The 27,528-nt window shown below is 33.7% G+C and overlaps 4 protein-coding genes and 2 pseudogenes across 4 annotated transcripts; 3 read left to right on the forward strand and 3 right to left on the reverse strand.

Moving 5' to 3' along the window:
* The first annotated feature begins 504 nt into the window (after positions 1-504).
* Positions 505-3,635, forward strand: LOC105792879 (uncharacterized; annotated as a pseudogene).
* On the reverse strand, positions 3,533-6,166 carry LOC105792878 (3-ketoacyl-CoA synthase 11). The gene is made up of 2 exons (XM_012621713.2): positions 5,950-6,166; positions 3,533-5,305 (listed from the first exon to the last, which is right to left on the reverse strand). The coding sequence occupies exon 2, from the start codon at positions 5,295-5,297 to the stop codon at positions 3,759-3,761; it is 1,539 nt and encodes a 512-aa protein (XP_012477167.1). The 5' UTR covers positions 5,298-5,305; positions 5,950-6,166; the 3' UTR covers positions 3,533-3,758.
* Positions 6,167-7,341: 1,175 nt separating this feature from the next.
* LOC105793486 (GDP-fucose transporter 1) lies at positions 7,342-8,304 on the forward strand. Its single transcript, XM_012622394.1, has one exon. The coding sequence runs from the start codon at positions 7,342-7,344 to the stop codon at positions 8,302-8,304; it is 963 nt and encodes a 320-aa protein (XP_012477848.1).
* A 3,018-nt stretch (positions 8,305-11,322) lies between these two features.
* LOC105792880 (probable inactive receptor kinase At2g26730) lies at positions 11,323-15,626 on the reverse strand. The gene is made up of 2 exons (XM_012621714.2): positions 14,184-15,626; positions 11,323-12,122 (listed from the first exon to the last, which is right to left on the reverse strand). The coding sequence occupies exons 1-2, from the start codon at positions 15,430-15,432 to the stop codon at positions 11,458-11,460; spliced, it is 1,914 nt and encodes a 637-aa protein (XP_012477168.2). The 5' UTR covers positions 15,433-15,626; the 3' UTR covers positions 11,323-11,457.
* A 4,333-nt stretch (positions 15,627-19,959) lies between these two features.
* On the forward strand, positions 19,960-22,035 carry LOC105792881 (gibberellin 3-beta-dioxygenase 1). The gene is made up of 2 exons (XM_012621715.2): positions 19,960-20,459; positions 21,152-22,035. The coding sequence occupies exons 1-2, from the start codon at positions 20,011-20,013 to the stop codon at positions 21,726-21,728; spliced, it is 1,026 nt and encodes a 341-aa protein (XP_012477169.1). The 5' UTR covers positions 19,960-20,010; the 3' UTR covers positions 21,729-22,035.
* Positions 22,036-22,218: 183 nt separating this feature from the next.
* LOC105793488 (gibberellin 3-beta-dioxygenase 3-like) lies at positions 22,219-26,642 on the reverse strand (annotated as a pseudogene).
* Between the last annotated feature and the right edge of the window lie 886 nt (positions 26,643-27,528).

Below are 27,528 nucleotides of genomic sequence, written 5' to 3' on the forward strand. Positions count from 1 at the left end.
AATATATTTTGATAATTAAAATTTTGGTAAACTTAATAAGAACTTTATGGTAAATTATACTTAAGGTTATTAAATTATTAGTAAGTTTATATTTTAATCATTCAACTCTAAGTCACTAAATTATTTGAAAGTTGTTATTTAGGTCACTAAGTTGTTAAGTTTTCTTTTTTTTTGCTAGCGAGCTCCAAGTGACGATTCAACGATAAGTACGATGGATCAGTACCCATCGACGAGTAGAAAAACATGCTTTAGATCCAAGTCGATTTGACATAAATGTCAAAGATTTGAAAAAAAAAGTTTAGATTTTAGTTAACAGATTCACGCTCAAAACTATTTCATGAAAGAAAACTTGAACTATAAAAGAGAAGGAGAATGATAGCTTTTGATTGGTACAAATATCGTAAATAAAAAAGGTCGGTACAATAATAATTTTAACAGCCAAGTGACTTAGATGAAAACTCTCGAATAGTTTAATGACTAATTTATAATTTTTTTAAGTAAGTGTCAAAAACATAAAATTACTAATAGTTTAGTCCCATTGTCTATAGTTTACCCAATTCTTATAACCGGGTCTTGGCCCGGCTCAGTGTGTATATAAATGAGAATCGATGACAGGTTTCTCCTTGCGCCTAGCCCTTTGAATTTTCATGGCTATGTCCACAGCACCTTACTCCCCCCCAAAAAAAAAAAAAATCCATTAAAGCATAATAGTTTCTTCTTCAATTCTTCATATTTTTTCCCACTTCATCTCCATAATCAATCTTTCTCAGAGCCCAGGGTTAGAAGGTGTGAATTTGCGCCATTAAAAAGAAATCCCAATTTTCCCACTAAAATCAAAGCGTTTTCCCACCTGTATTAAACTACCGCCATTTCATTTTCTTTGTCCATTCAAATCCCACAAAGAAAACCCAGAAAAAAGAAAAAAAAAAAAAAGGAAATAGAACCTAAGTTGTCTTTTATTACTGTTTGGGTTTTGTGTAGAATTTTAATTATTTTTAAAGATCATCAAAGAAAAGGGATTTTTTTTTTGTATGTAAAAAGAAAAAAAATGGAAAAGAAAAGGGTAGCTGTTTCAATTCTATGCCATGGCCATTCACGTCCCGTTGTTGATCTTTTTTACAGTCCTGTTACCCCAGATGGTTTTTTTCTCGTTAGTGCCAGCAAAGGTAATAAATAACTATCATTTTTCCTTCTTGTGTAAATATGGTTTCCTGTTTATTTATTTATTAATCAGTAAGGTTTGGTCCTTGTTTTGATTGATTTGGTTCCATTATATATAAGCCTTTATTATGTATGTGAATGGTGGTAATAGTTTTGTGGTTAAACTCTGCTATTGGTCCTTGTACTTTATGAAAGTTGTGGATTTAATCCTTATATCAATTTTAGTTTAATTTCTGCAATTTCCAAAATCTAATGCGGCAATAATTTTTCATATTTATTATTTCTCCATATTACTTTAATGGACAAACAAATTTTATTTGTGTTTAGATTGAAATTTCTAAATTTGAAAAGTATAGGGATTTAGAATGATATAGTTGGAGAATATGGATTAAATCTACAAGTGTAAGCATAGTACAAGACTAGTAATTGACTTTAATTGATCGAATTTAATTACTACTACTGTTTGAGTCAAGACTAAAATTGATCAATTCAAAAAGTACAAGGACTAAATCCACAACATTTGCAAAATATAGGGACTTATACCAGAATTTAACCTAGTTTGTTATAAATCTTAAGACCTTATATACACCTTTTTTTATGGAGGTATACTTTGATGTTGGTCTCATTCTTTTAAAAATGGGGCTTTACTTGGTCCGGTTCAGATTCATACCCCATGCTGAGGAACGGCGAAACTGGAGATTGGATAGGAACGTTTGAAGGACACAAGGGTGCTGTTTGGAGTGTTTGCTTAGATACAAACGCTTTACGTGCTGCTTCCGGTTCTGCCGACTTTAGTGTGTACGTGATTCCTTCTTTGATCCCTTTCTTTCGCATTATGTCGTCATACTAGGAGTTGTTCGTTTATTTCCGCATGTTGTGAAGGAACGTGTTGTCCATACGTAAACCCTGGCTATCTATCGTTTCATCTGCTGTTTCTTGATGAAAAAGTATACCTTTTTATACAGGAAAGTATGGGATGCACTAACAGGTGACGTATTGCACTCGTTCGAGCACAAACATATAGTTCGAGCTTGCGCATTTTCTGAGGTAAAGTCTGTGCTTCCATTCCTTTTGCTCGGGGGAAATTACGAGAGTGTGCATATATGGTGTTTTATTTGTTTGAGTAACCTACATCGTAGGAGCCATGTGGAATTTGGGATATTTTAAAGCTAGTTAGAGACAACAAGAAGGCGATCATAACCCATGTCTTCGGATCTGGTAACAGGATACTCACCTTCTATTAACCGGAGGAGTCGAGAAAGTCCTCCGTGTATATGATCTGAATCGTCCCGATGCAGTTCCAAGAGAAGTAGATAAATCACCCGGTTCAGTCAGAACTGTTTCATGGATGCATAGTGATCAGACAATATTAAGTTCTTGCACTGATATGGGCGGTGTCAGGTATCAATTAACACATATTTCACTTCAGTTTTTGTCATTGATTCCTCTCATGTGTGTGAATGGTTGAAAAGGAAGCAGTCTGGGTGTTTCCTGGCTTGTTGATTCATTGTGTACTTAATTTATATAGCATTTTCTTACTGTGTATATAACTGTCTTAATGCGTGTCTCTGTTTTCTTTGGCATCTATGTCCGTCTCTTGTGTTTACTGAATTTCTCGGCAGATTGTGGGATGTAAGGAGTGGCAAAATAGTTAAAACACTAGAGACCGAGTCATCTGTGACCAGTGCTGAAGTGAGTCAAGATGGTCGATATATCATGACTGCGGATGGATCTACAGTTAAGATCTGGGATGCAAACCAGTAAGTTCAGACTTTCAAGCCTGATTTTGGCCTGGTTTTTGTGTTAGGCTATTTGCTTTCATTGATCATTATATTCTGTTTCAGCTTTGGGTTGGTAAGGAGGTACAACATGCCATGCACTGTTGAATCAGCTTCATTGGAACCGATATATGGAAATAAATTCATTGCTGGAGGAGAAGATATGTGGGTTCGGGTTTTTGATTTCCAATCCGGGGACGAGATAGGTATGTTCTCCTACATAAATTTGTGTATTGGACTGTACTTTCTTGTAATCACTGGTTTTACATCTGGTCCGCAGCATGTAACAAGGGTCATCATGGTCCGGTACACTGTGTGCGATTCTCACCGAAAGGGGAATCATATGCCTCAGGATCCGAGGATGGAACCATTAGAATATGGCACAGGCCCTTTGACCCATAATGACACCATTTGCAGCAAATGGATCAGTTTGAAAAATGGACGGATTACGCATTGCAGAAGAGAGCAAAATTGAGGACAAAGAAACCCGGACCGAGCAACAAGGGTGACCAATTTCAAGCCCTATTATCATAAGTATAGTTTTCCTTAATGTAGATAGAATCGGACATTGATCCTCTTTTTTTTTCGTATAGTTTTGAATCTGGTGCGTAAATGGTATATCTCTGCATTGTATGTGAATAGCATAATCTCTAAGCAATAGAATAAAAAATATACAATATCTGTATTCGAAGCGTATTTCGACCGCACCTGATGTGGAAATGACCACTCATCCTGGCATGCAAATGTAAGTATGAATCTCCAAAGTTATCTAGAATTACATGAGAGTTTCACTGTGATCATTGCGAGTCATTTGGGGATTTAGATGGTCGAGACCCTTGGAACATTAACCGGGAAGTTATGGATCTCATCCATCCATGGGTTTTTCTCCTTTGCTGGATTTATCGTCCCCAAAGCTTTCCACACTGCACTGTTACACTTAAACCCGGAACCAAATGCAATTTGCCATGTTCGGTCCCCTTTCTTAATCCGACCTTTGGCTTCTGAGTAAGCCAATTCGTACCAAAGAGAACTACTAGAGGTGTTCCCAAACCGGTAAAGAGTCATTCTCGATGGTTCCATGTGCCATTCAGACAGCTGCAAATTCTTCTCCAGTTCATCTAAAACGGCTCTTCCACCGGCGTGAATGCAGAAATGCTCGAAAGCTAGCTTGAAATCTGGAATGTATGGCTTGATCTTCATTTTGAAAAGTTTCTTTCCAACCAATGTAGCGAAGAAAAGTAACTGCTCGGACATTGGAAGAACTAGAGGCCCCAATGTGGTGATGTTAGTCTTTAAGGCATCACCAGCAACCCCCATGAGATCCTTCGACAACGTAACACCGATCTGTCCCGTCGAATCTTCTTCCTGTGTAACACACCCGAAGCACTTATCATCTGCACCCTTGTGGGTTCTAACAGTATGAACCAATCGGTATTTTGATCTTCTTCTATCGGAGCTTTTGTTTGAGAGTAATATCGCAGCCCCACCCATCCTAAATAAGCAATTCGAAACAAGCTTCGAACGATCATTCCCAAAGTACCAGTTCAAGGTAATGTTCTCCATACTGATAACCAATGCATACGTGTTTGGATGAACTTGAAGAAGATTTTTAGCAAGATCTATCGAAATCAAACCAGCACTACACCCCATTCCTCCTAAATTATAGCTTTGGATATTACCTCGAAGCTTGTAATGGTTAATAACCATGGCGGACAACGATGGTGTCGGATTAAACAAGCTGCAATTCACAACCAAAATCCCGATATCTTTTGGGTTTACCAAAGTTTTAGCCAAAAGCTCATCGATAGCACCATACATAACAGCTTCTGCTTCTTTTCTAGCTTCTTTCATCGAAGGATTAGGCGGTATATTAAGGACAGCCTCCGGAAGATACGTTGATTCCCCTAACCCCGACCTTTCGAGGATCTTACATTGAAACAAAAGATTCTCCTCCGTGAATGTACCAGCCATTTGAGACTGATCTACAAACATCTTTTTCGTGCATATCCGAGCCTTATCCGGTTTATAGCAAGAGAAATTAACAAGGTAAACAGGGCGAGGGCGCGTTAGAAAGTAAAGGGTCGATAAGAAAACGAGAAGCATCGAACAAATGATAACTGAAATGAGATTGTACTGTAGATGTTCCCAAAGATCATGAAGGTCTTGGATGGAAAACGTCGAAAGTTGCACGGCGATGACGACGACAAGTGGAGAAAGGAATAGGTACATTCCATGAGTAACTACATAATGGTAACCGAGCTTCACATATTTTAGCTTAACCGATTTCTTGAAATCGGGTAGGTTTCGTGTCGATGATCGGAGCAATGGTTGTTGATTTTCCGGTTTCGTCTCAGCCATCTTCTCCCCTGCAATAAGTTGAATCAATTCTATTATATCAAGCAGCAACAAGCAGAGTCATTCAAAACAACAATAATGGCACAAATCTATTGATAAAAATTTTGAAGCTTAAAAAGGGTAAAATTTCCTCTCCAATCCCTCTCAATATCGGTAAAGAGCAAATTGGTCCGTTTCAAAAGAATGAACAATTTAATCTTTGTCAATTTTGAAAAAGAGCAGCCAAAAACAAAATTTCAACAAATTTAACCTCAACATTTACACATTTCGGAGCTAAATTTATTAATCAAGGCTAAATTAATAAGATGTTTGAGGACTAAATTAGTTATTATACCATGGAAAACATTCTACATTCTATATCGATATTGAGATGAAACCTAACTTCAAATTGATAAATTACATGCATAGCCAAAGGAAAATTATGAAATTTAATCCTTTTCTTCATCTTTGTCCTCAAAAAATCCCTTTCACTTCAAGAAATTTAACAAGAATTTTGCAAACCCAAATCATAATTTCACATCAAATTAATAAATTCTACATAGTTTTTATCAGATTTGAACAGTAGGGAATGCATACAAAGTTAAAAACCATAATCATAAGCAACAATTAATTCGAGATTAATCCAAAAAAAACAAGATTAGAAAAAAAAACTCACTTTAATCCCCGAAAGGGAACCTAAGACGACCACTTGAATCTCTCTATTCAAGAACACGGCCACGGAGATCGAGAATACCAGAGAGGAAATTTCCAAAAATAAGATTAAATATATGAGAAAAAAAGAGAGATCAATGGATAGTATTAAAAATTTTGAAATGAATCGATCGAGTGTTGTATATATATATATAAACCCCTAAAACTGCTTTTTACTAAAATAGGGGAAAATGGATAATGACGACGAACCTCGAAAGTAGTGAGGAATTTGACGCGTTTTTCAAAAAAGAGGCGGGCGCCGTCTAGAGCATTGAAAACGATGTCGTTTCCGATTTGAAAAAAAAAGCATGCCGGCCACGCTCTGGTTTTTCTTTTTGTCAACCATTTTTGAACAATTAGAATATTCGAATTTGAATTGTCAACAAAGAAAAAGTGTTTATATAAATGAAATACTAATTTTGAATCAAGCTTTTTGGTATTTGAGTCGTCGATGAACTTTGCTTGCTGGTATGTTATTTGAACTCTCCGATCAACCTTTCGATCTCCGGAAAATATGGTGGAGAAACTAACTCCGATCAATTCTATGCTTTTCTCCAGTAGTTGAACAATTTGGGGTTTCATTTTATAAAAATATCGTTGTAGGAGGCGAAAGAGAGAGAAAGGGACTTCTAATGTGGGGGGTAAGTCGTCGGAAACTGACGCAAGCGGCGGTCGGGATATTGAACGGAGAATTTGAAGTTGGACGGTGATCGGCGGTAGTCTAGTCCGTGCTGCTAGCTCAGGTCGGGGTTAACAAACGTGCATGGCTTGCATGGTTATATTTTTATGTTAATCACGTAAACATATAAAAAAGGTAAAAATATTATAAAGTCCCCTCTATCAGGGGATAGAGTGCAATTTGCTCCCTTACTAAAGATTAAGTTAGTCTTTGTTAGAGAAAAAAAAGTTTTGTAATCAATTTCTACCATTAAAAATTTATCCATATATGTCAGCATGACTGCATGAGGTATATGTGTCATTGTCGGATTATTCTATTAATCACGTACTACACGAGGCACATGTACACTATATGTTATTGTCAAGTTGTTCTATTAGTCACGTCAATTAACTGTACAAATCGATATTTTAGTCTAATTCAATCAATTCTAAACAATTTAATCCAATCGATTCAATTCTTTGTCCAAATTGATATTTTAGTCTACACGAGGCACATGTACAGTAAAATATTTTACATAAAAAAAATAAAATCTATAGATTTTTAACTTTTTTGGGTATTTTTTTTCTTCAAACAAAAAAGGACTTCTTTTTTTTGGTTTAATTCTTATCTCTCTTCTCTTTTTTTTTTTTTTTTTGTATGTATTATGTTCTAAAATCATCCAAGAAAAAAAACCAAAAAATGCCAGAAATTATTAGATTTAATCCCAATAAACAACACTATGGCACCACCACTTTGATAACTGGTTATGCACTTTGCTCAAGCTTACTCGCAGTAATCAATAAATTCGCCATTACCAAATTCAATTACCCAGCTTTATTAACAGCATTACAATACTTAACTTCATCATTTGGTGTTTGGGTTTTAGCCAAATTCAATCTTTTACACCATGATCCCTTCAAATTCCCCATAGCCAAAAAATTCTTCCCTGCCGCCATTGTTTTTTACCTCGCTATCTTCGCTAACACCAACCTTTTACGCCACGCCAATGTCGAGACATCCATTGTGTTCCGATCTTTAACACCCCTTTTGGTCGCCGTCACCGATACGGCCTTTAGAAAGCAACCGTACCCGGCAAAACTGACATTCGTGTCTTTGTTCATCATTTTAGGCGGCGCCGTCGGGTACGTCGTGACGGATAAGGGGTTCACTTTGGTTGCGTATTTATGGGCGTTTGTTTATTCGATGACGATAACTGTCGAGATGGTTTACGTTAAACATATGGTGATGAACCTTGGGTTGAATACTTGGGGGTTTGTGTTTTACAATAACTTATTGTCGTTGATGATAGCACCCTTTTTTTGGGTTTTGAGTGGGGAATGCGGTGAGCTTTTCTCCTCCGAGAGTGGCGGCTGGGATCGGTTAGAACCGGTGGCGTTTGTTGCTGTGTGTTTGTCTTGTTTATTTGGTTTGCTTATTAGTTTCTTTGGATTTGCAGCTAGGAAAGCAATCTCTGCGACTGCATTTACTGTCACCGGTGTGGTTAATAAGTTTCTTACTGTTTTGATCAATGTATTGATTTGGGATAAACATGCTACTCCAATTGGCTTGGTTTGTCTCCTTTTCACATTGGCAGGTGGGGTTCTTTATCAGCAATCCGTTACCAGTCCGAAACCAGTAGCATCGGTCCTGGCGCGACGATAAGACCGAATCCGGTATCCCGATTTAGCTTTGATTCCATTGATGACCTTTGTTAGCTATTTAGCATATTGAACATGTTTAGCCTTTGTTGCTTCATGTACTTAGTGTCTTCAATTTCATGTATATGGTTTTTGGCTCATATATATATTTTTTTTCTGTCTAAAAATACATCATGTCATTGCTTGAACTGTGGACTTACCATGTGTGTTATTATAACTCGAATCGAGATAAGCACGATGACAGTGCAATAGCACAAAAAGGTCGAGTCTCTACGAGATTCACCGATGCTGAACTGTTATGATCAATGTATGCCACTCCAATTGGCTTGGTTTTCCTACTTTCACGTTGGCAGGTGGGGTTCTTTATCAGCTGTCGGTCATGGGACTGAAACTGGCAGCATCAGTCCACGCACTTCGGTGATTACAACGAGAACAAGACGATAGGACAGTGTGGTATTCTAATTTAGCCAATTGATTGCATTGATGAACATATAATTCATTGAACATGTTCAGACTTTGTTGCTTTATGTACTAGTGTCTGCAATTATCCTGTATATGGTTTTTGGTTCTTATATGTATTTTGCCGCCTAAAAATACATCATGTCATTGCTTGAGCTGTGGACTTACCATGCGTATTATTATAACTCGAATCGAGATAAGCATGATGGCAGCTTGATAGCGCTAAAAGGTCGAGTCTTTACATGATTCACCGATGCTATGATCATCAGATTATCCATTGCTGAATTGTTATGATCAATGTTTGCCACTCCAATTGGCTTGGTTTGCCTACTTTTCACATTGGCAGCTGAGGTTCTTTATCAGCAGTCGGTCACTGAACCAAAACCAACACCACCAGTCCGAGAACACGATATGACCGAGTCCGGTATTCTTATCTGGCCAATTGATTCCATTGATAAACATTATTAGCCCATTTAGCATATGTTGCTTCATGTACTAGTGTCAACACTCAACAATTATCCTGTAATGGTTATTGTCTCATATATGTATTTTGCTGCCTAAAAATACATCATGTCATTGCTTGAACTGTGGACTTACCATGTGTATTATTATAACTCGAATCAAGATAAGCACGACGGCAGCACGTACGGTAGTGCAAAAAGGTCGAGTCTTTACCAGATTCACCGATGCTGTGATCAGTATATTGCAGTGCATCTCTAAAGGTTAACCATTGCTGAACTGTTTTGTCACTGGTCTTGGGAATTTGATGGTTCATTTAGTCACGAACAACTCAGTTACCGGCCAACGACCACTAGTTCATTTCTTTTAACCAGGATCAATTTGTTTCTTCAAGCTTTACGATGCCTGCTTACCATACATAAGAACCTTGAATTTATGATTTTTTTCCCATATGCCTGCTGTTATGGTTTTGCATTCAAGTGTTATTGTGCAAAATGGATGAATATTTGGAAATTTCGTCGGAGTTAGAATCCGGTCATTCTCTTTGTCTGTTGTTCGGTTGATCTGCAATTCCTTTCATCAGATCCTAAAGAAGATCTTGCTTCCTTTGCAATATGTTCTGAAATCAGTGAAATGTATTTGGCTGCATTTGGCCACCATGAGACTCCTTTAAGTCCTAGAATTAAGCCTGGTTACTATAATCTCTATGCTGAGAAACCCCTTAATGTAGTTATATATATTGTCGAGATGAGGCTGACTCCGTTAGAGAAATCAGCAAAATGTTGTCAGTTAGGAGCTGGAGGTTATTTTCAGTGAGGGTCTCTTGATTTTGTCAAGAACCCAAGAGGCAGTGGATTCTTATAGCGAGAGTGTCTCGTTTAAGTGTCTGATAATACAAACCGAGGCAGTGGATTCAAATCTAGGAGCGTAAATGAGACACTGATACTCATAAATTACTTAAGTTCAATTTGAAAAAAATTCGAATTCGATTTGGTAATTAGCAAGCTGGGCTCGAGTAGCTTAAGCTGAATTCGAGCTTAGTAATATTTGAATTGAATGGCTCGTGAGCCTTATCGAGCTTTTCATATTTTTATATTATTAAATTACATTATTGCTCTTAATATATCTATTATTAACCCCAAGCTTAATTATCAAGCCTAGCTTGAGCTTAAGTATATATAAAAATTGGTAAACGAGCTTACTCAAATATTATTTGACAAAGTTTCCAAGGTTTTTCATAAATATTTCTAAAAATTAAATTTTCAACTAGATTAAAAAATAATTTTATATGAAAATATTTTATACATATCAATTTTGAATTATTTTCATTATTTTAAATATAAAAATTATTTTATATTATAATAAATTAAAATTAATTATAAATTACGGTTAGATTTTTGATAACTGTAATTTTTTAGCTTATATTTTATAAAACGTCTAAACACTTGGATCGAAGATTCTGATAAAAAATTGTAATTAAACATATGAGGTTGAAATGATTATTAGTGACCATCAATACTGCCCTTTGTTTCATGGACAAGTGAAGTGCACAAAAGGTTAGAGAAACTTGTTCTCACATTAAACCTAAAGCTAATTATGTTCAATTATTAGAGAAAAAGCTAATAATGTTCCATAAATATGTATGGTATGAGATTTAGTATTTATGTTAACTTGGTTCTTAGGACAACCACCTTCATAATTTAATTTTAGGTAAAAATATATTTTAAGTCTTTATACTTTTGTAAATTTAAAATTTAGTCATTATATTTTTACTTTTAAAAATTTAGTCCTTTTACTTTTAGATTTCAAAATTTAGGTTCAATTGTTAAAATTAGTTTGTTTAATTTCAGGTTTATTACACGTCATTTTTTGTGAAGGGTACAGAAAATTATGACATAGGGACATTATGAATAAAATGGAGGTGAATCGTGTTTGTGGAATTAAAAAAATGGATTTTAAATTTTGACTATAAATGTGTTTTCAATAGTTGTTGAAATTAATTATGTAAATATCGATAAAGAATATGTTCGATTCATAGATTCGTATTTCTTTTTCAAACTTAAAAAAAACAATAATTACACTGACTTTCAATTATTTAACAAAATTTTCCTTAAAAATAATTAAAATTTAATTAAATGTTGCTCCTTAAAAAAAACAATTAACTACTTTCATGATTTAATGCATTGGGAAGTTTTTTTTTTTTTTTTTAAATTACACTGACTTTCGAAGTTTTTTTACTCTAAGGTGTGACGGATCTAGCTGGGGTCCGTAATTCAATAGGAGGAGTATAACCGTCTGATCCTTTTGAAGGATCATCAGAAGATTGTCGTAATCCATCATCTGTTTCACCTCTATAAACGTCTTCAATCAGGTGTACAACTTCTTGCATGATAGGTCTTTGATCAGGTACGATAGATACGCAAGCCATTGCAATTTGCAATAATTGCACCATTTCTTCCTCGATGTTGTGGTATCTCATTAACTCCACGTCGAACACCTCTGCGGTCCATTCCTCACGGACAACTGATTGAACCCAACGAGGAAGATCGATCCCTTCTTCTCCCATCGACGTTTGATTAGGCGATTTTCCGGTTAATAACTCAAGCAATACCACTCCGAAACTATACACATCGGATTTGAACGTAACGTTGCGAGTTTCAACTACTTCAGGTGCTCGATACCCTGAAAAACGGCTAGACGAGGCAGTGTTGCTGAAGATCGGATTGAGACCAAAATCAGACATGCAAGCTTCGTGATCAGGTCGAAGGAGAATGTTGGAGGACTTGATGTTGCCGTGGACCACCTTTCCTGTAACATGAAGATGGGCTAAACCCCTAGCCGCGGTTAAGGCTATTTTCCGACGACTATCCCAGTTTGGTGGTGTACGGCCCGAGACTCGACTACCTGCAAGTTTCAACCTACTTAAGAAAGGTATAAAATACCTTTTCGAATTGCAAACAAACTTTTTAATACACAAATTGTATTAACTCAATTAATTTATATAATTACTCCTAAAAATTCGAAGTATTAATATGAAGTTCTAATCTAGCTTTTATTCAAAAAAATAGTCTTTGTCAGTAAAAGTCTCATCGAGGCCACTGTATTAAGAATCAGATTGTACTTTGCTTTCTCTACTAAAAAAGAACAAACTTATCATTCTATTAAAATTTCATACATTTCTAGTGTTAAAACTGATATTTATATATAAACTTGAGATACACATGGTACACCACCTATCACTATCTAGTCATTCCATTAGCCATACTAGTTTTAAACAGTATAGATGGATAGAATTTTTAACAAAAAAATCAATTTACTTATTAACCTAACATCATAGAGTAATAAATAAAAAAGATAAAAAAACACAATCTACTTTTACTGATCTTTTTATCCTATTGAGCTTCCTTGAATTGAAAGCAAAGAAGACTAATAAAGAAACATTAAAAAAAAGAGCTTATTCATTTCTTTATTTTGGTCGAAAAGGCTGCTTACTCATTTCATGTCAGTGTGAAACACATTTCACTCATTTGCAACCACATGAAACAATATATAAGAAAATGTTGGTAGACCTAGAGGTGATTATTGGCCGGGCTGGGTCGGGTTCAGAAAAAAATTTTGGCCCATATTTTAGACTTGGGTCTGGCCTGGCCCGAAAATTTGGGTCTGAAATTTTATTTAGGCCCGGGCCAAGAAAAAATTCCTAAACTCGAGCCCGGCTCTGCCCGGCTCATTTTTTAATAAACACCAAAAATTTATTTTAGAAATAAAAAATAAAAAATTTATTTTAAAATTTAAAAAAATAAAAAATATATATATTTATTATATATTCGGGCCGGGTCCGGGCTAAAAAGGTGGTGCCCGAGGCCCAGCCCGTTTTCTAAATCGGCCTCGTTTTTTACCCAAACACATATTTCGGGCCTATATTTTTATCTGAACCTTCCATATTTCGGGCGGCCTGTCGGGCAAGACTAATTATGAAATGTACGATGGCATAAAAGCAAATAAAACAAAAATGATATTCATTCCTTTTACAAGCCTAATTCAGACTCTTTTAACAATGTTTGATCCTCTTAGTTTACGAATTTGACAATTTAATCCAATTATGTTCATCAGTTTACATGATTCATCCATTCTAATTTAAAATTAAATTCTAACAAATAGAATAAAAGACTTAAATTTCATTAAATAATATTATTAATATAAGATTGTGGTGTAAAGACCCAAAGGGGTAAAACTATCATCACTTTGAAAAATAGATCAATTAATTATTATACGTTAAATAAAAAAATAAACGGATCCTTCTGTTAAAATTTTTATCTATTTTTATTGTTAAAAATTAGTCTCTATATGTCAGTGTAAGGTACATATAGTACGCCATGTGTAATTGTCTGATTACTCAATCAATCAGCTTTTAACAGTAGAAAATGATGAAATTTTTAACAGAAATAATCAATTTGCTCTTTGATCTAATATAGAGGGACTTATTTGCTCAATTTTAATACAATGAGCAAAATACAATCTGACTCCTAATTATAGGTATCCATGGGCCGTCGATTTAAAAAATTTTCATGCCCAAGCCCTTTTTGAGCCGACCCAATCTGCTCAAAAAACCCATTTCACTATTCAAAAAATAATAAAATGATAAAATATATATATTTAATTGATATATTATATATTTTTATTATTTAAATTAAATTCAGGTTGAGCCATGCAGGTTCAAGTTGTGAAAATCTTTGTCCATGCCCAATCCTAGTCGAGCTAGACTGGACGAGCTACCGAGCCCTTGGACAAGTCCGCATGGTAGTTTTACATAAAAATGAAATATCTCTTAAAAATTATAAAATTATAAAATAGTATAATAATAAAATTATATTTTAGCCCCTATTCTTTTTTCATCTTTACTTTTAACACGAACAATTGCTGAAAAATATTGGCGCATTGTGAGTAATAAAGGAGAAATCTTACCGTGAAGTAAGGCGGATAAACTACCTTCTTCCATGAAATCCAATACGAGCAATTTTTCATCATCGGAATAATAAAACGCTCTCAGAGGAACCAAATTTTCGTGTTTCATTTTCCCCAACGTTTCCATATGTATTTCGAACACTCTTTCATTTGCCTCCACGTCTTTTAGCCGTTTAACCACCACCATCGTACCTTCTTCCAGCACCGCCTTGTAGGACGTTCCGACGGTGCCTTTTCCCAACACTTCCGCCGACGCTCTCAACAAATCCTCTAAATCGAAGCTGTAAATCCCACCTTCGAAGAACACTAGCTTATTCCTTTCCCTTTCGGTTGTCCCTCCCGACGTTCCCGCCTCCGCCGGCGGAACAGAGCCTGTCGGCGCTGTGACCGGCTTCGGTGGCTGGCTTCGGCGTTTAAAGAGACAAAGAATAAGGAAGAGTAATAACAATAATGCAATTATTGTAGACCCCACTGCAATGCCAATAATGGCGCCGACGGAAAGGTTTTTGGATTTTTCACCGGGAGTTTCGGGAGGGATCGGCGATGGTTCCGGCGATGGGAAAAATGGGTTACACGGCCGGAGTGGACCGCCGCAAAGGGCAGGGTTTCCGGCGAATGATGATTTCGGGAATTTAGATAACGAACCGGGGATTGAACCGTTAAGGCTGTTATTAGATACATTGAATTCATCTAAACCGTCGGCGTTGATGCTCGGTAGTGAACCGGAAAATTTGTTGTTCTGCAAGAAAAGACCCGTCAAATGACTCATATTATTGACGGCGAAAGGGATTGGACCGGCGAACTTGTTAGACGAAAGATCGAGCCGAGTTAACCGAGCTAAACGAGTCACACTGATCGGGAACTCGCCGGTGAATGCATTATCTTGTAAATAAAGGTTACGGAGTAGAGTCAAATTGGAGAAATCTTCAGGGATCTCACCGGACAAACGATTCGCTCGGAGACTCAAAACACGAAGTTGGTTTAACCGGCCGATGGTGTTGGACGGAATAGAACCGACGAGACCCACACCTGGTAGCCGGAGACTGAAAACGAAGGACCTATTCGCATCACATTCAACGCCGACCCAATCGCAAGCTGAGGTTGATGAATTCCATTGAATCCGGTTCGGGTGTTTGGTCTTTGAAAGGAATGCAAGGAGAGCTTGCTTGTCTTGAACCGGTTCTGAGTTAACTCGGGAACTTAAAACCAGAACAGAAAGTAGAAAAAAACAGCTAAAATTGACAGTCATTTTTGTGATTAAAATTGGAGAAAAAATGGAACACAAAGAGTGAAGAAAAATGGGTCTGCTGTCTACAATTTCCCTCTGTTTGGCTTCCAAGAAACAATGAATTTCCTGGGAAAATTCATGAAAGAATGAGAGAAAGAGAAAAAGGGTGGGTTTTCTAAGGTATCACGAGATTACTTACTGAGTGGGAAAATATATAAAAGCCGAGTTGAAGCTTAAAACTGAAGGAGGAGAGGGGACTGGGGGAAGCGTTTTATGTTTTTTAATTTAGTGAAAATTGTGCTTCAAGTCCCTATGTGTTTCATATATTTATAATTTAATATTTTTCAAATTTTAAAATTCATGTCTAATTGTGAACAATATTGGAAAATTTTATTAAATTCACTTAGGGTCGAAGCTAAAAATATTTTAGAAGGATCAAGATTAACTTATAAATTTTACAAGAACTAAAACGTGATTTCAACATTGTATTAACTTATATTTTATGATTTTCAAAAGACTAAATCAAAATTCTAACTATCTTTTAGATCAAACTACAATTAGGATCCTACCTACCTCCCCTCCCTTTGCCCTTGAATTTTCTAGTGTAGTATTATAAAATAAAAATAACCGCATTTTAATATAACATAAAAAATGACGTTATAATAAATCTAAATTTAATTGTATTAATAATTAAGTAAATGATTCATTTCAAGTTTCTAAGAGGATTGGCTTCAAAATTTTAAAACTTTTAATTACTTTATATTTTTATTAAAATTCTATTTGAACCTTTTAAAATTTTAAAATTTTAATTGAACCCTTCAATTTTTCTTTAAAAAATTCTAACTAGATGCCAAATTTAATGTCTCGTTGTATCACTTTTATCACTATTTTAAAAATATTTTAACATATATTATATGCATATACAAATATATCTCAATTACACGTATAAATATACTTACAAACAAACATAAATTTTAAAATTATTAATCGAATCAAATAACTTCATTTGTATAAAAAATAATTTCGTTAAATGATTATGTTTTGTTTTTAAATATAATTATAAAAATTAATATAGTCAAGACATATGTAACGCATTTTTCTTTTAAATTTCAATTTTCATAATTACATTTTACAACAAAATCATATTTAATAGTTTCAAAATCACATTTATTAGGTTAAATTAGTCGCCGATTACAAAATAATTTCGTCATTTCACATTTAATTTTAAAATAAAACTATTTACTTGTTTTGTATTAAAGCGATGTGAAAAGTAAAAAGTGAGCAGTGTAATTTTTACGTTGTTTTGATATTTAGGATAAATTAATGTTTAGTCCCTAAATTTGGTATGTTTTAAAATTTGATCCTTGAACCATTTTTTATCTCCATTAGTCGTGGAACTTGGTTGTTTTTCTCAATTTAGTGGTTGAAATGAGGATATAACACTTTAAGATTGGATCACATCATCACTTCAAAATTTTAAAAATATAGAAAATCTGAAAATGCAAAAGAAATTATATAAAATTTAAATTATTATTTTTAGATGATGACGCGATACAATCTCATAGTGCCACACATACTTTAAAGCAATCTAAGTTCAAGGATCAAATTAGGAAAAACTTTTAAGTTTCAAAACTAATATGAACCAAACAAATAGTTTAGAGACTAAGGTGAGAATGTTGTCAAGTTCCCACTATGGCTAATGGTTCAGAATTAAATTCCGCGCTCCCGCTTGTCTCGGGTTAAGCATTAGCCAACCAAAAGGAGGAGTTGTTGCAACAACTAATGATGGATTAATATACTATTAGATATTTGAGTTTGGGTTCAATGTTTACTTTGCTTCTTGAGTTTTTTTATTGCAATTAGGTACCTGAATTTGACTTCAATGTTCAATTTGGCACCTAAATTTTATTGTTTGTTCCAATTAAGTACTTTTGCTTTTTTTACTAGAGTACATACGTTAAACATTCATTGAATCATTTAGTATAGGTACCAAATTAAATATTGAAACTAAACTTAGATACCAAATTAGAACAAAAAAGAACTTAGGGATCAAATTGGACATTAAAACCAAGCTCAAGTACCAAACAATATATTAACTCCATTAATGATGAAGCTCTCAACTGTTATATATAGTTTGTTGCAGCTCAACTCAAGGGTTCTTAATGTCGGGTTTGGCTTAAAAGTTACTAATGTCGGCATTGATTCTTTGGTTCAATTACGTTAATTTAATTTGCACAAGTTCCATGGGATAATAGCATGAACCCTTATATTTTAGGTTTGTTTTAATTTGGCACCTTTTATTTTCAAAATATATAATTTAGTACATGAAGTTTTATTCTTCTAAGGCTAAATGCACGAATTGGGGTCTAACCTTTTAGGAGTTGTTCACATAAGTACCAAATCTTTCAACATGGTCATATAAGTGCCTACTAACCTTTTCAAAAATGCTTAAATAAGGGCTTCTCAGATGCCATATTTCAAGTTTCAAATAATGTTCTGATTGCTTGCTTTTCTTTTCAAGCAATATCTGATTCAAGTATTATGTGTTTTATTCTAAACACGTCAACATTTACCTAAATTTTTCTACAAATTAGATTGAAGTGCATAAAAAGCCCTTATTTAAGCACTTCTGTAAAGGTTATGCCCTTGTATGACTATTTTAAAATGTTTGGCCTTTATGTGAGAAACCTCTAAAAAGTTAAGCCCTAATTTAAACATTTACCCTTCTTTTAATCAACCTGGTACTTGACCTTAACCGGATCAATTTTTTGATGACGTGACAAATCATCGAATAAAAAAATGAGCTAAAAATGTTAACTTTTTCATTCATTTTAAAAAGTTAAGCCCTAATTTTTTGATGATGTCACATCAGCAAAGTTAAAAATGTTAAATTTTCATTCATTTTAGGGTGATTTGACAAAAAAATACAAGTCAAAGGACAAAAAGAGGAGAAAAATGGAGAACTAAAAGAATTTCTTTGTCGACTTTTTTATAAAATTAGAAGACCAAATAAGTCATTATGGCTTTATAAATCCAAGGTTTCAGTCTCCATCTATTCGCTCTCCTCTTCCTCAATTTCCTTAAAAACAATTATTGGGAAAGTTGTTGTTGTTTGTTCCATGTCCTGATATAATGAAACTGTTTCTCTACTAAGGTTATTGACTTGGGCTTTGAATAAGTTTCTTTTGTACTGAGTTCGATCCACTTAAATGTAGTATATTTGAAAAAATTAAAAGCATGGGTCGACTAGGGTACTAAGACTTCCAACTGAATTGCTTGAGGTGATCGAATAAGTATGAAAGATTTATTATTAAAATGTTATTTTTTAGAGATAAATATAATATTTTTTCAAGAGAGTTTTGAAATAGTTAGAAGACTGGTTTATGAAGACTTTTATTTGATAAATACTCATGATAATTAATGAAATAACTTTAGCTTTTAAATACAAGTTTAAAATCTATCAAAATAGTGTTGATTGACCACTTGAAGAGGCCTATAAATAAGTTATTTTGTGCCGCACATCAACAGCAAATTTTGGAGTGTCTTTGTCGATAGTTTTGTTATATTTTCTTATGGTTATTTTGTGACACTCTTTTAGGTATGTTCTAGATAGTTTAATGCTTATATTGTGAGGTAGTTGGTGAGTGATTTGTGACAATCGCGGTTGATATTGGAGTTACAATTACTTCTTTGTATAAGGATAGATTTGGGTTCACAATCCAAATAATTTGTATCTTTAATTATAAAAACTTAATTTTGAAAAAGATTTATACTAGATTATATCACCTTTCATAATACATAAATTAAGTAAAATTAATATAAAATTTAAAATATATAACCTTTATTAAAAATATTTTATAAATTATCCAAAGCTTTCATATCGTTTTATAACTTTATAAATAAGTTATGATAAAAAAACTATAATAAGTATATTATTTTTATAATATGTAATATAGACAAATATATAAGTTATATACATACTTCATGGCCATAACATTTTATAAATAAATATATTATAATATTTTTATAACATGTAAATTATTTTTATAATAAATTTTTGGTCATTATTTTTGAAATTTTTGGAATTTAAATAATAATTTTTTTAGGATTTAGAATATAAGAATTTTTTTTTACCATAACCATCTCAAACATCCATACGTATTTATGTTTATAATATAATTTTTATAAAAATATTTTTTTAAAAAATTGGATTTAGATGTAATTACTCAAACATGTCATTAGTTCTGATACAATTTCTAGAACTACCCATAACAACTTCTCAACCCTTAAATGGGAGAATAATATGTGTTTTGATGTATTCGAACTCGCGTCCTCCTACACTAGCAACAATGTCAATGTGAATTGAGCTAAGACTCAATAAATAATTAAGCAAATACATGTAATTAAATAAATACTACCTATTAAATAATTAACTATTTTCTGGCTCTACCTACATTTGTCGGGCTTGCATGCACTTTAACTTACCATATAGACAAAATTTTCATGCAAGACAACAGTCAAATGATACTGTCTATATATATATATATATATGTATGTCAGGTTCTCTTACCAAAACAACAAAATTTTCATTGTTTTCAAATGAATCCCACCATGAAATTGCAAACTCAAACCTTCAACAATGTCCCTACACTGCCCGATTCTTACGTATGGTCGACGACGCCTTCAGAATCTCCGTGTCTCCACTCGATCGACGAAAAACAAGTGCCACCCGTTGTCGATATTGGTGATCCGAGTGCGTTTAGTCTAGTGAGAGATGCTTGTGAGAAATGGGGCGTGTTTCAAGCCATCAACCATGGGATTCCTTTGAGTTTGTTCCAAGAAACCGAGTTTGAAGCTCGGCGGCTGTTTTCACTGCCAACGGAACAGAAGCAGCTTGTTGCTCGGTTGCCGGAAGGTTTTACCGGATATGGTTTGGTTCGTATATCTCGGAACTTTCCTAAGCTGATGTGGTCTGAATGTTTTGGTATGATAGGGTCCCCTGTGGAACATGCTAGCCAACTTTGGCCTCAAGATCATGCTAACTTCTGGTATATGCGGGTTTCTTTTTGCTTTTGCTTTTGCTTTTGCTTTTGCTTTTGCATGCTCTGTTGTCACGTTAGCAAAAACATGTTCATGTACATATACATATGTGTATGTATAAAAGAGAGAAATAATGCATGTAACATTATACTTTCATTTTTCAGGTATCCAATTCCACTGCCTCGTAATATTATGTAATATATGGTTTTATACAAACTTCCATTTCAAATTCTAAAAGTTTAAAGCTTTCACACAAGCACTAAATAAATTTTAAATCCGGGAGATAACATTATTAAAAGCAACGACGAAATGTAATATTATATTTTGGTGGAATTTAATTGATTTTATAAAAATTTGAGAGTTTAATTAAGGTTTTAAATTTTTTATAAAATTACTGAGAGATTTATAATTCATACAACCAACATAAAAAATATTTTGGTTTTACCAAAAAAACTATTATGAGTGTCCAATATTAATATATTCGATTATTTATATACTTTAAAAAACTCGTATAGAATATATATGATAGATACATAAATACATTTGTCTCTGAATAAATTGTTCAATTATATGTTTCTAAAATTTGTTCTTTCTTTTGTCTCTTCTCTTACATACATACACACATATGTTTATGTATATATATATATATATATATATATATATATATATATTTATTTGGTGAATGTGGGTTTTGGTGCAGCGAGGTGATGGAACAATTTCAGGTGGAAATGAAAACATTGTGCGAGAAACTAGTGGCAGTAATGCTTCGCTCATTCGGTTTAACCAATGAACAAGACACAAAATGGTTCGAACCTAAAAACGAGTCTGACCGAGCCAAGTGTTTTCTTCAGCTCAACTCGTACCCAGTGTGTCCAGACCCGGACCGAGCCATGGGGTTAGCCCCTCATACGGACTCATCCCTCTTCACGTTGCTGTACCAGGGTGGTATCAGTGGGCTGCAAGTTTATGATGACGGTGTGGGGTGGGTCGGTGTGCAGCCGGTTGAGGGTGCCTTGGTCGTCAATGTTGGTGATTTGATGCATATCGTGTCTAATGGGAGGTTCAAGTCTGTGTTGCACCGTGTGGTGGTGAATAACACGCGCCACCGCATTTCGACGGCGTTCTTTTACTTGCCACCGTGGGATGCCAAGGTCTCACCGTTAAAGAAGTTGGTTGAGTTTGATCATCTTCCAATGTACCGGCAGGTGACATGGAAGGAGTATGTTGAAACCAAGTCGAAAGATCTTAGTAAGGCCCTCGACTCAATTCGGATTTGAATTTAATATAAAAATAGCAAGGAATAATTTCTCTATATAAAATTAATGAAACCTTTCTAGTTTAAGTGAGAATAAAATGGACAATGTTTTTATATATTTTTAATAATATTTTTAAGATTCGTTTTTTAGGGTTGAACTCTTGATATTTATATTCTACAAGGGTGAGTTCAGTTCAGTGTCAATGTTAGAGTAGAATTATTTTCGAACTGTGTTAACAAATGATTATGTGTAAATCTCTTTTTAGTTTTTCTATTTTCGTTTCTATGTAGTTTTCTGTCCAAACTAAACACGTGTGTTTAGATATGTAACATATGTGTTGAGGTTTCGACCCTCAACAAAGCATTTCTTTAAAAAATCTAATTAAATAATATATATGAAAACATTCTTCATTTTATTCTCACTTAAAATAGAAAGTATTCATTTATTTATATATGGAAATTATTCCTTGTGTTCGTATCAAATTCAAATACGAATAGACTCGAGCACATTATCAAAATTCAACATACTCCTTCCATATCACTGTCCGGTACATTGGCAGACGATCAAACTCAACCAACTTCTTCAACGGCAAGACCACATCATCCCATGGCAGCAAGTAAAAGAACCACTTCTAAATGCGGTGGCGCGTGTTATTCGCCACCACACTGTGCAACACCAACTTGAACCTCCCATTAGACACAATTTGCATCAAATCACCAATATTGACGATCAAGGCACCCTCAACAGGCTCCAAATCGACCTACTCCATACCATCTTCGTAAAATTGTAGCCCATTGATGTTGCCCTGATACAACAACATGAAAAGGGACGAGTCCGTATGAGGAGCTAACCCCATGGCTCGGTCTGCGTCCGGACACATCGGGTATGAGTTGAGCTTGATCACACTCGTTTTTGGGTTTGAACCATTTCGTGTCAGTTAAACACAATGAGCCAAGCATTATTGCCACTAGTTTCTCGCACAATGTAGTCATTTCCACCTGAAATTGTTCCATCCCCTCGCTGCACCAAAACCCATATTCAGCAACAAATAATATATATAAACACACACACACACACACATATATATATATATATATAAACATATGTGTGTATGTATGTAAGAAAAGAGACAAAAGAAAGAAAGAAATTTGAAACAGAAAATTGAAAGAATAAAAGACAAATGGATTTCTGTACCTATCATATATATTCTATACGAGTTTTTTGTAAGTATATTAAAATCGTGCTCATAGTCGTTTTTCGTTTTGGTAAAATCAAAATATTTTTCTTTATGGTTTATGAAAACTATAGTTGTTTTGAGGCTTAATTTGAATAATTGTTATTAAACCCTTCAAATTTTGAATTTTTACTTAAACCCCAAAATTTTAAAATTTCTAAATAAGCCCTACAAAAGTTTTGAAATTTTAATTAAATCCTTTAAAATTTTAAAATTTTCTCAGTAATTTTCTCAAAACTTTCTAAAACAAAATTAGACTCTCTAAATTTTTTGAAAATGTCATTAAATCCTAAAAGTTTTGAAAATTTTAATTAAACCCTAATTTTTAAAAAAATTATTAAGTCCCATTAAGACTTAACGTCACATTCCACCATTGCTTCCAACAATATTATCTTCAAAGTTAAAAAGAATGTGTATAATGTTACATGCACTATTTCTCTTTTATATGTATATGTATATGAATATGAATATGGATAGAAATTTTTTTTCTAATGTGACAGCTGAATGTATAATGTTACATGCACTAATTCACTTTTATATGTATATGTATATGATCATATGAATATGGATAGAAAAACTTTTTTCTAACGTGACAGCTGAGTGTATAATGTTACATGATCTTGAGGCCAAAGTTGGCTAGCATGTTCCACAGGTGACCTTACCATACCAAAACATTCAGACTACATCAGCTTAGTAAAGTACGGAGAGATATGAAACAAATCGTATCCGGTATAACCACCCAGGAACCAGGCAACAACCTGCTTCCGTTCCGCGGGCAGTGAGAACAGCCACCGAATTTCAAACTCGGTTTCTTGGAACAAACTCAAAGGAGTCCCATGGTTGATAACTTGAAACACTCCCCATTTCTCACAAGCATCTCTCACGAGACTAAACGCATTCGGATCACATATATCAACGATAGGCGGCACTGTTTATCATGGATCAAGTGGTGACACGGAGATTCTGAAGGCGTCGTCGACCATACGTAAGAATCAGGCAGTGTTGGGACATTTTTTGAAATCTAATGGAAGGACATTGTTGAAGGTTTGGGATTGCATTTTCAAGGTGGGATTCATTTGAAAAAACAAAAAAAAAATGGTGTTTTTGTAAGAATCTGACATACACATATATATACAGTATAATTGGACTGTTGTCTTGCTTGAAATTTTTGTCTATATGGTAAGTTAAAGTGCATGCAAGCCTTACAAATGTAGGGAGCAAAGTGTACATGGACGAGCGTTACAATTTTGAGAATGGAGCCAGAGGATAGTTAATTATTTAATTAATAGGTTGTATTTATTTAATTAAGGGATAAAGGAAATTTTAGTCCCTAATGTTTATTTATTTTATCATTTTGGCACTTAATCTTTAAAATTGAGTTAAATTGCTTACTTTTCTTACAGAAAAATTGATTGAACTGTTAAATTTTGATACATGAATTTTGGTTTTGATTCAATTGTATACAGTTAAAGAAATAAATACATCAATTTATTTTATATTGAATAAGTATAATTATTTATGTATATAATATGTAAATATAAAAGGGTATTATATCAAATTATGTTGTTTATAAAAATTGAATCCAATCAAAATATCATTAATAAAGTCGTGCAAAATCAAATTTAACCATTAATTTTTGCTATAAATATATTCTCATTTGGGATTGAGAAATTAACCATTCAAATATAAACAAAGAAACTACAAAAATAGGTTATATAATAGTTTAATATACTATGGCCCTAGCAATTTGGAAGTCTTCACATTTTGATCCCCTTTATAGCCATTGATGAATTAGAGCAACAAAAAATATTAGTGTTTTCAAACTATCTTCAATCTTGGAAGTCCCTTTCAGTGCTCTCAATCCTACAATAAAAGGTCAAATAAAAAATTCAATAGTAATTTTTTTTTTCAGACTGACAAAGCCTGATTTGAATTTAAATTAAATAGTAAATATTTTATTAAAATTTAATTTTTGAATATATATAATAGTTTTAAAAATTATTATGAGTCAAATATAGGCAAGATTTAAAAAATATATATATAATCTGGCTTGACTCAAACTATGAACAAATCTACTTTTTAGAGGTGTTTTACCATGAGAAGATGATGGCAAAGGTGGTGGTGGTGGTCGTGGACCGAGCCAAACATTGTGGCAATCCCCTCCTAGAGTACCTGCATGGAGCAATATCAATTTAACCAACCAATCCCATACTTTAATAGATTAATCAATTTAAACGAATCGGCTTAACGTCAATCAGTTCAATCTATATAAATATGGTTCAAATTTTTTAAAAATAATATGTATTAGAAATAGATTAAACTAGTCGATTCTACAGTATTGAATTAACCATCATAATGACTTAATTGAAACCCATCGATTAAATCAATTTAACCCCTAAATTGTAAGTCCTAAACAGTAATTAGCACGATAGTTTGGTAAAGAAATTACATTCTTTGAAGCAAGGTAAGGTTGGCTTAGCAAGTAGATTAGCATATCCTTCATAGCAATCACATTCATAGCCAGTCCCATTTGCTTTGCAACTCCCATCACCACACCAAGTAAAGGTACAAGCTAACACAAAATAATAACCATGAAAATAAATTTAAAAAAAATTAGTTAATAGAAATAACTAATAATTTAAAATTAAAAGAAATTGTTTCCCAAAAGAACCCTACGGTCCGATAAGTTAAAGGTCCACGACGGTAGTGGAGGTGGCGGTGATGATGGACTTTCCGCCCCGCAACCAAAGTTGAGTGTACCTACATATGTTTAAAGGGAAAAAATCAAGTAAAAACAAAAAAGAAAAACGACTGTGAAAAATAAAGGTTTATATACAAAATTGGCCCCCGTAGTATATATATTTCATGACTGTGAAAAATAAAGGTTTATATACAAAATTGGCCCCCGTAGTATATATATTTCATGTTTAGTTATTTTTGGCTCGGCTTGATATTTCGGTTTTTTTTAAAGCCCTCCTGTAATTAATTTTGGATGTAATTGCTTATAATTACATGGGTAGCATATTTGGGTAACTATTACAATTAACAGATCCCACATAATTATTGAAATTAATGGGTCTCATCGAACTGATCTAATTACACTCTTCAGAGTGAATCACGTAAGATAATTAAGCTTAATAAATATCTAACTTTTTAAAATATTTTTACTCATCTTTTAAGAGGTAATTAATTCCACTCTGTCAATCAAACACATATAAAAAATGAATGTATTTATTATTCTAGTAATCACTTTTCTGTAATTACTCTGATATCCCAATACACTTTAAAATTCTACTCAGTTAAACACATTACTCCGTCTCACCAACGACGTTAGTCAATAATGAGGTAAAAAAATCGTGTTCAATAAGAAGATGACACGTGATAAAAACAACACCTCACCGATGCCACATTATTATTAAGTGAAAAGGAAAAAAAAACCCTCAAATACCAAATTGAATAAATGAATTAGTATAGGGACTAATTATATATATAAACCAAAAAGAAATTGATCAATTTAAAGAATATGGGGGCTTACAATTGGGGATAATGCAAGGTGGAAAAAGACTAAACTTGGTCCAGCCCGGATAACAGTCGCATTCGAAGCTTATCAATATACCACCTGTTTCTCGGCAAGTCCCTTGGCCGCAGTTCACAATGGCACAAGCATTACCTGCATCCAAGTCCCAAATAATTTTATTCATTTTTGACCCCCTGGAATAATTTTTTAGCTTCTCCCTTGGATATGTAACTTGAATAGTTCAAATGATTAACCGGAATTCAACCCACTATTGGTGTAGATTTTTAATGAAGTCAACGATTGGAAGGTCACATTACACTCTTAAAGAAAGAACGTGGGTTCAAACCTCGAAGATGACATTGTTGAGAGGGACAGTCATGAACCCCAAAACTTTCTCTCAATGTTTCGTAAATCACTTGCTCATAGCTAACAGTAGAGTTATCACTTAATACGATATGCTAATTGATCCATCTATCTAATTAATTGAGTCTCTGTATTTTTTGAAAGCAAACAGATAAAAGGATAACTGTATGTGTTAATGGATACATGTGTATTAAAAATCAACCAATCAAAACTGGATACATGACATATGTTAACACAAATAGTTAACGCCATTTGTAATTGTCTTTATTTGCTCACTTTTAAAAAGTATAAGGACTCAATTATTCTCTTTTTTAGAAGGATCAATTTGTTCAAAATTAAAATTGACAGAGATGTAAAGAGTGTTTTTACCTAGATTTCTTTGGGTCGACTAGAAGTTATTCTTTATTTATCTGATTCAATAGAAATTCACATCAAACTTGATTGACAAAATAAAATCCATCAAATAAAATGACTCGAGATTCGACTTGATTCGATCAAATACTAACAATAAATTTTGCAATTTATAGATTACCTGCTAATAGGTTTGAATTGAATGCTGCAAAATCAGCTTCTGAGCTTCTCAAGAAGGATAAAAGTAGAAGAAAAATGAAGACATAAATGTTAGCATAAAGTTTCATTATGGGAAGTAAACTATGAGAATGAATACAATGACAAATCCACAACCATATATATAAATTTATTTGTAT

The sequence above is a fragment of the Gossypium raimondii genome, chromosome 8 (genome assembly GCF_025698545.1).
Source record: "Gossypium raimondii isolate GPD5lz chromosome 8, ASM2569854v1, whole genome shotgun sequence".
NCBI classification, from domain to species: domain Eukaryota; kingdom Viridiplantae; phylum Streptophyta; class Magnoliopsida; order Malvales; family Malvaceae; genus Gossypium; species Gossypium raimondii.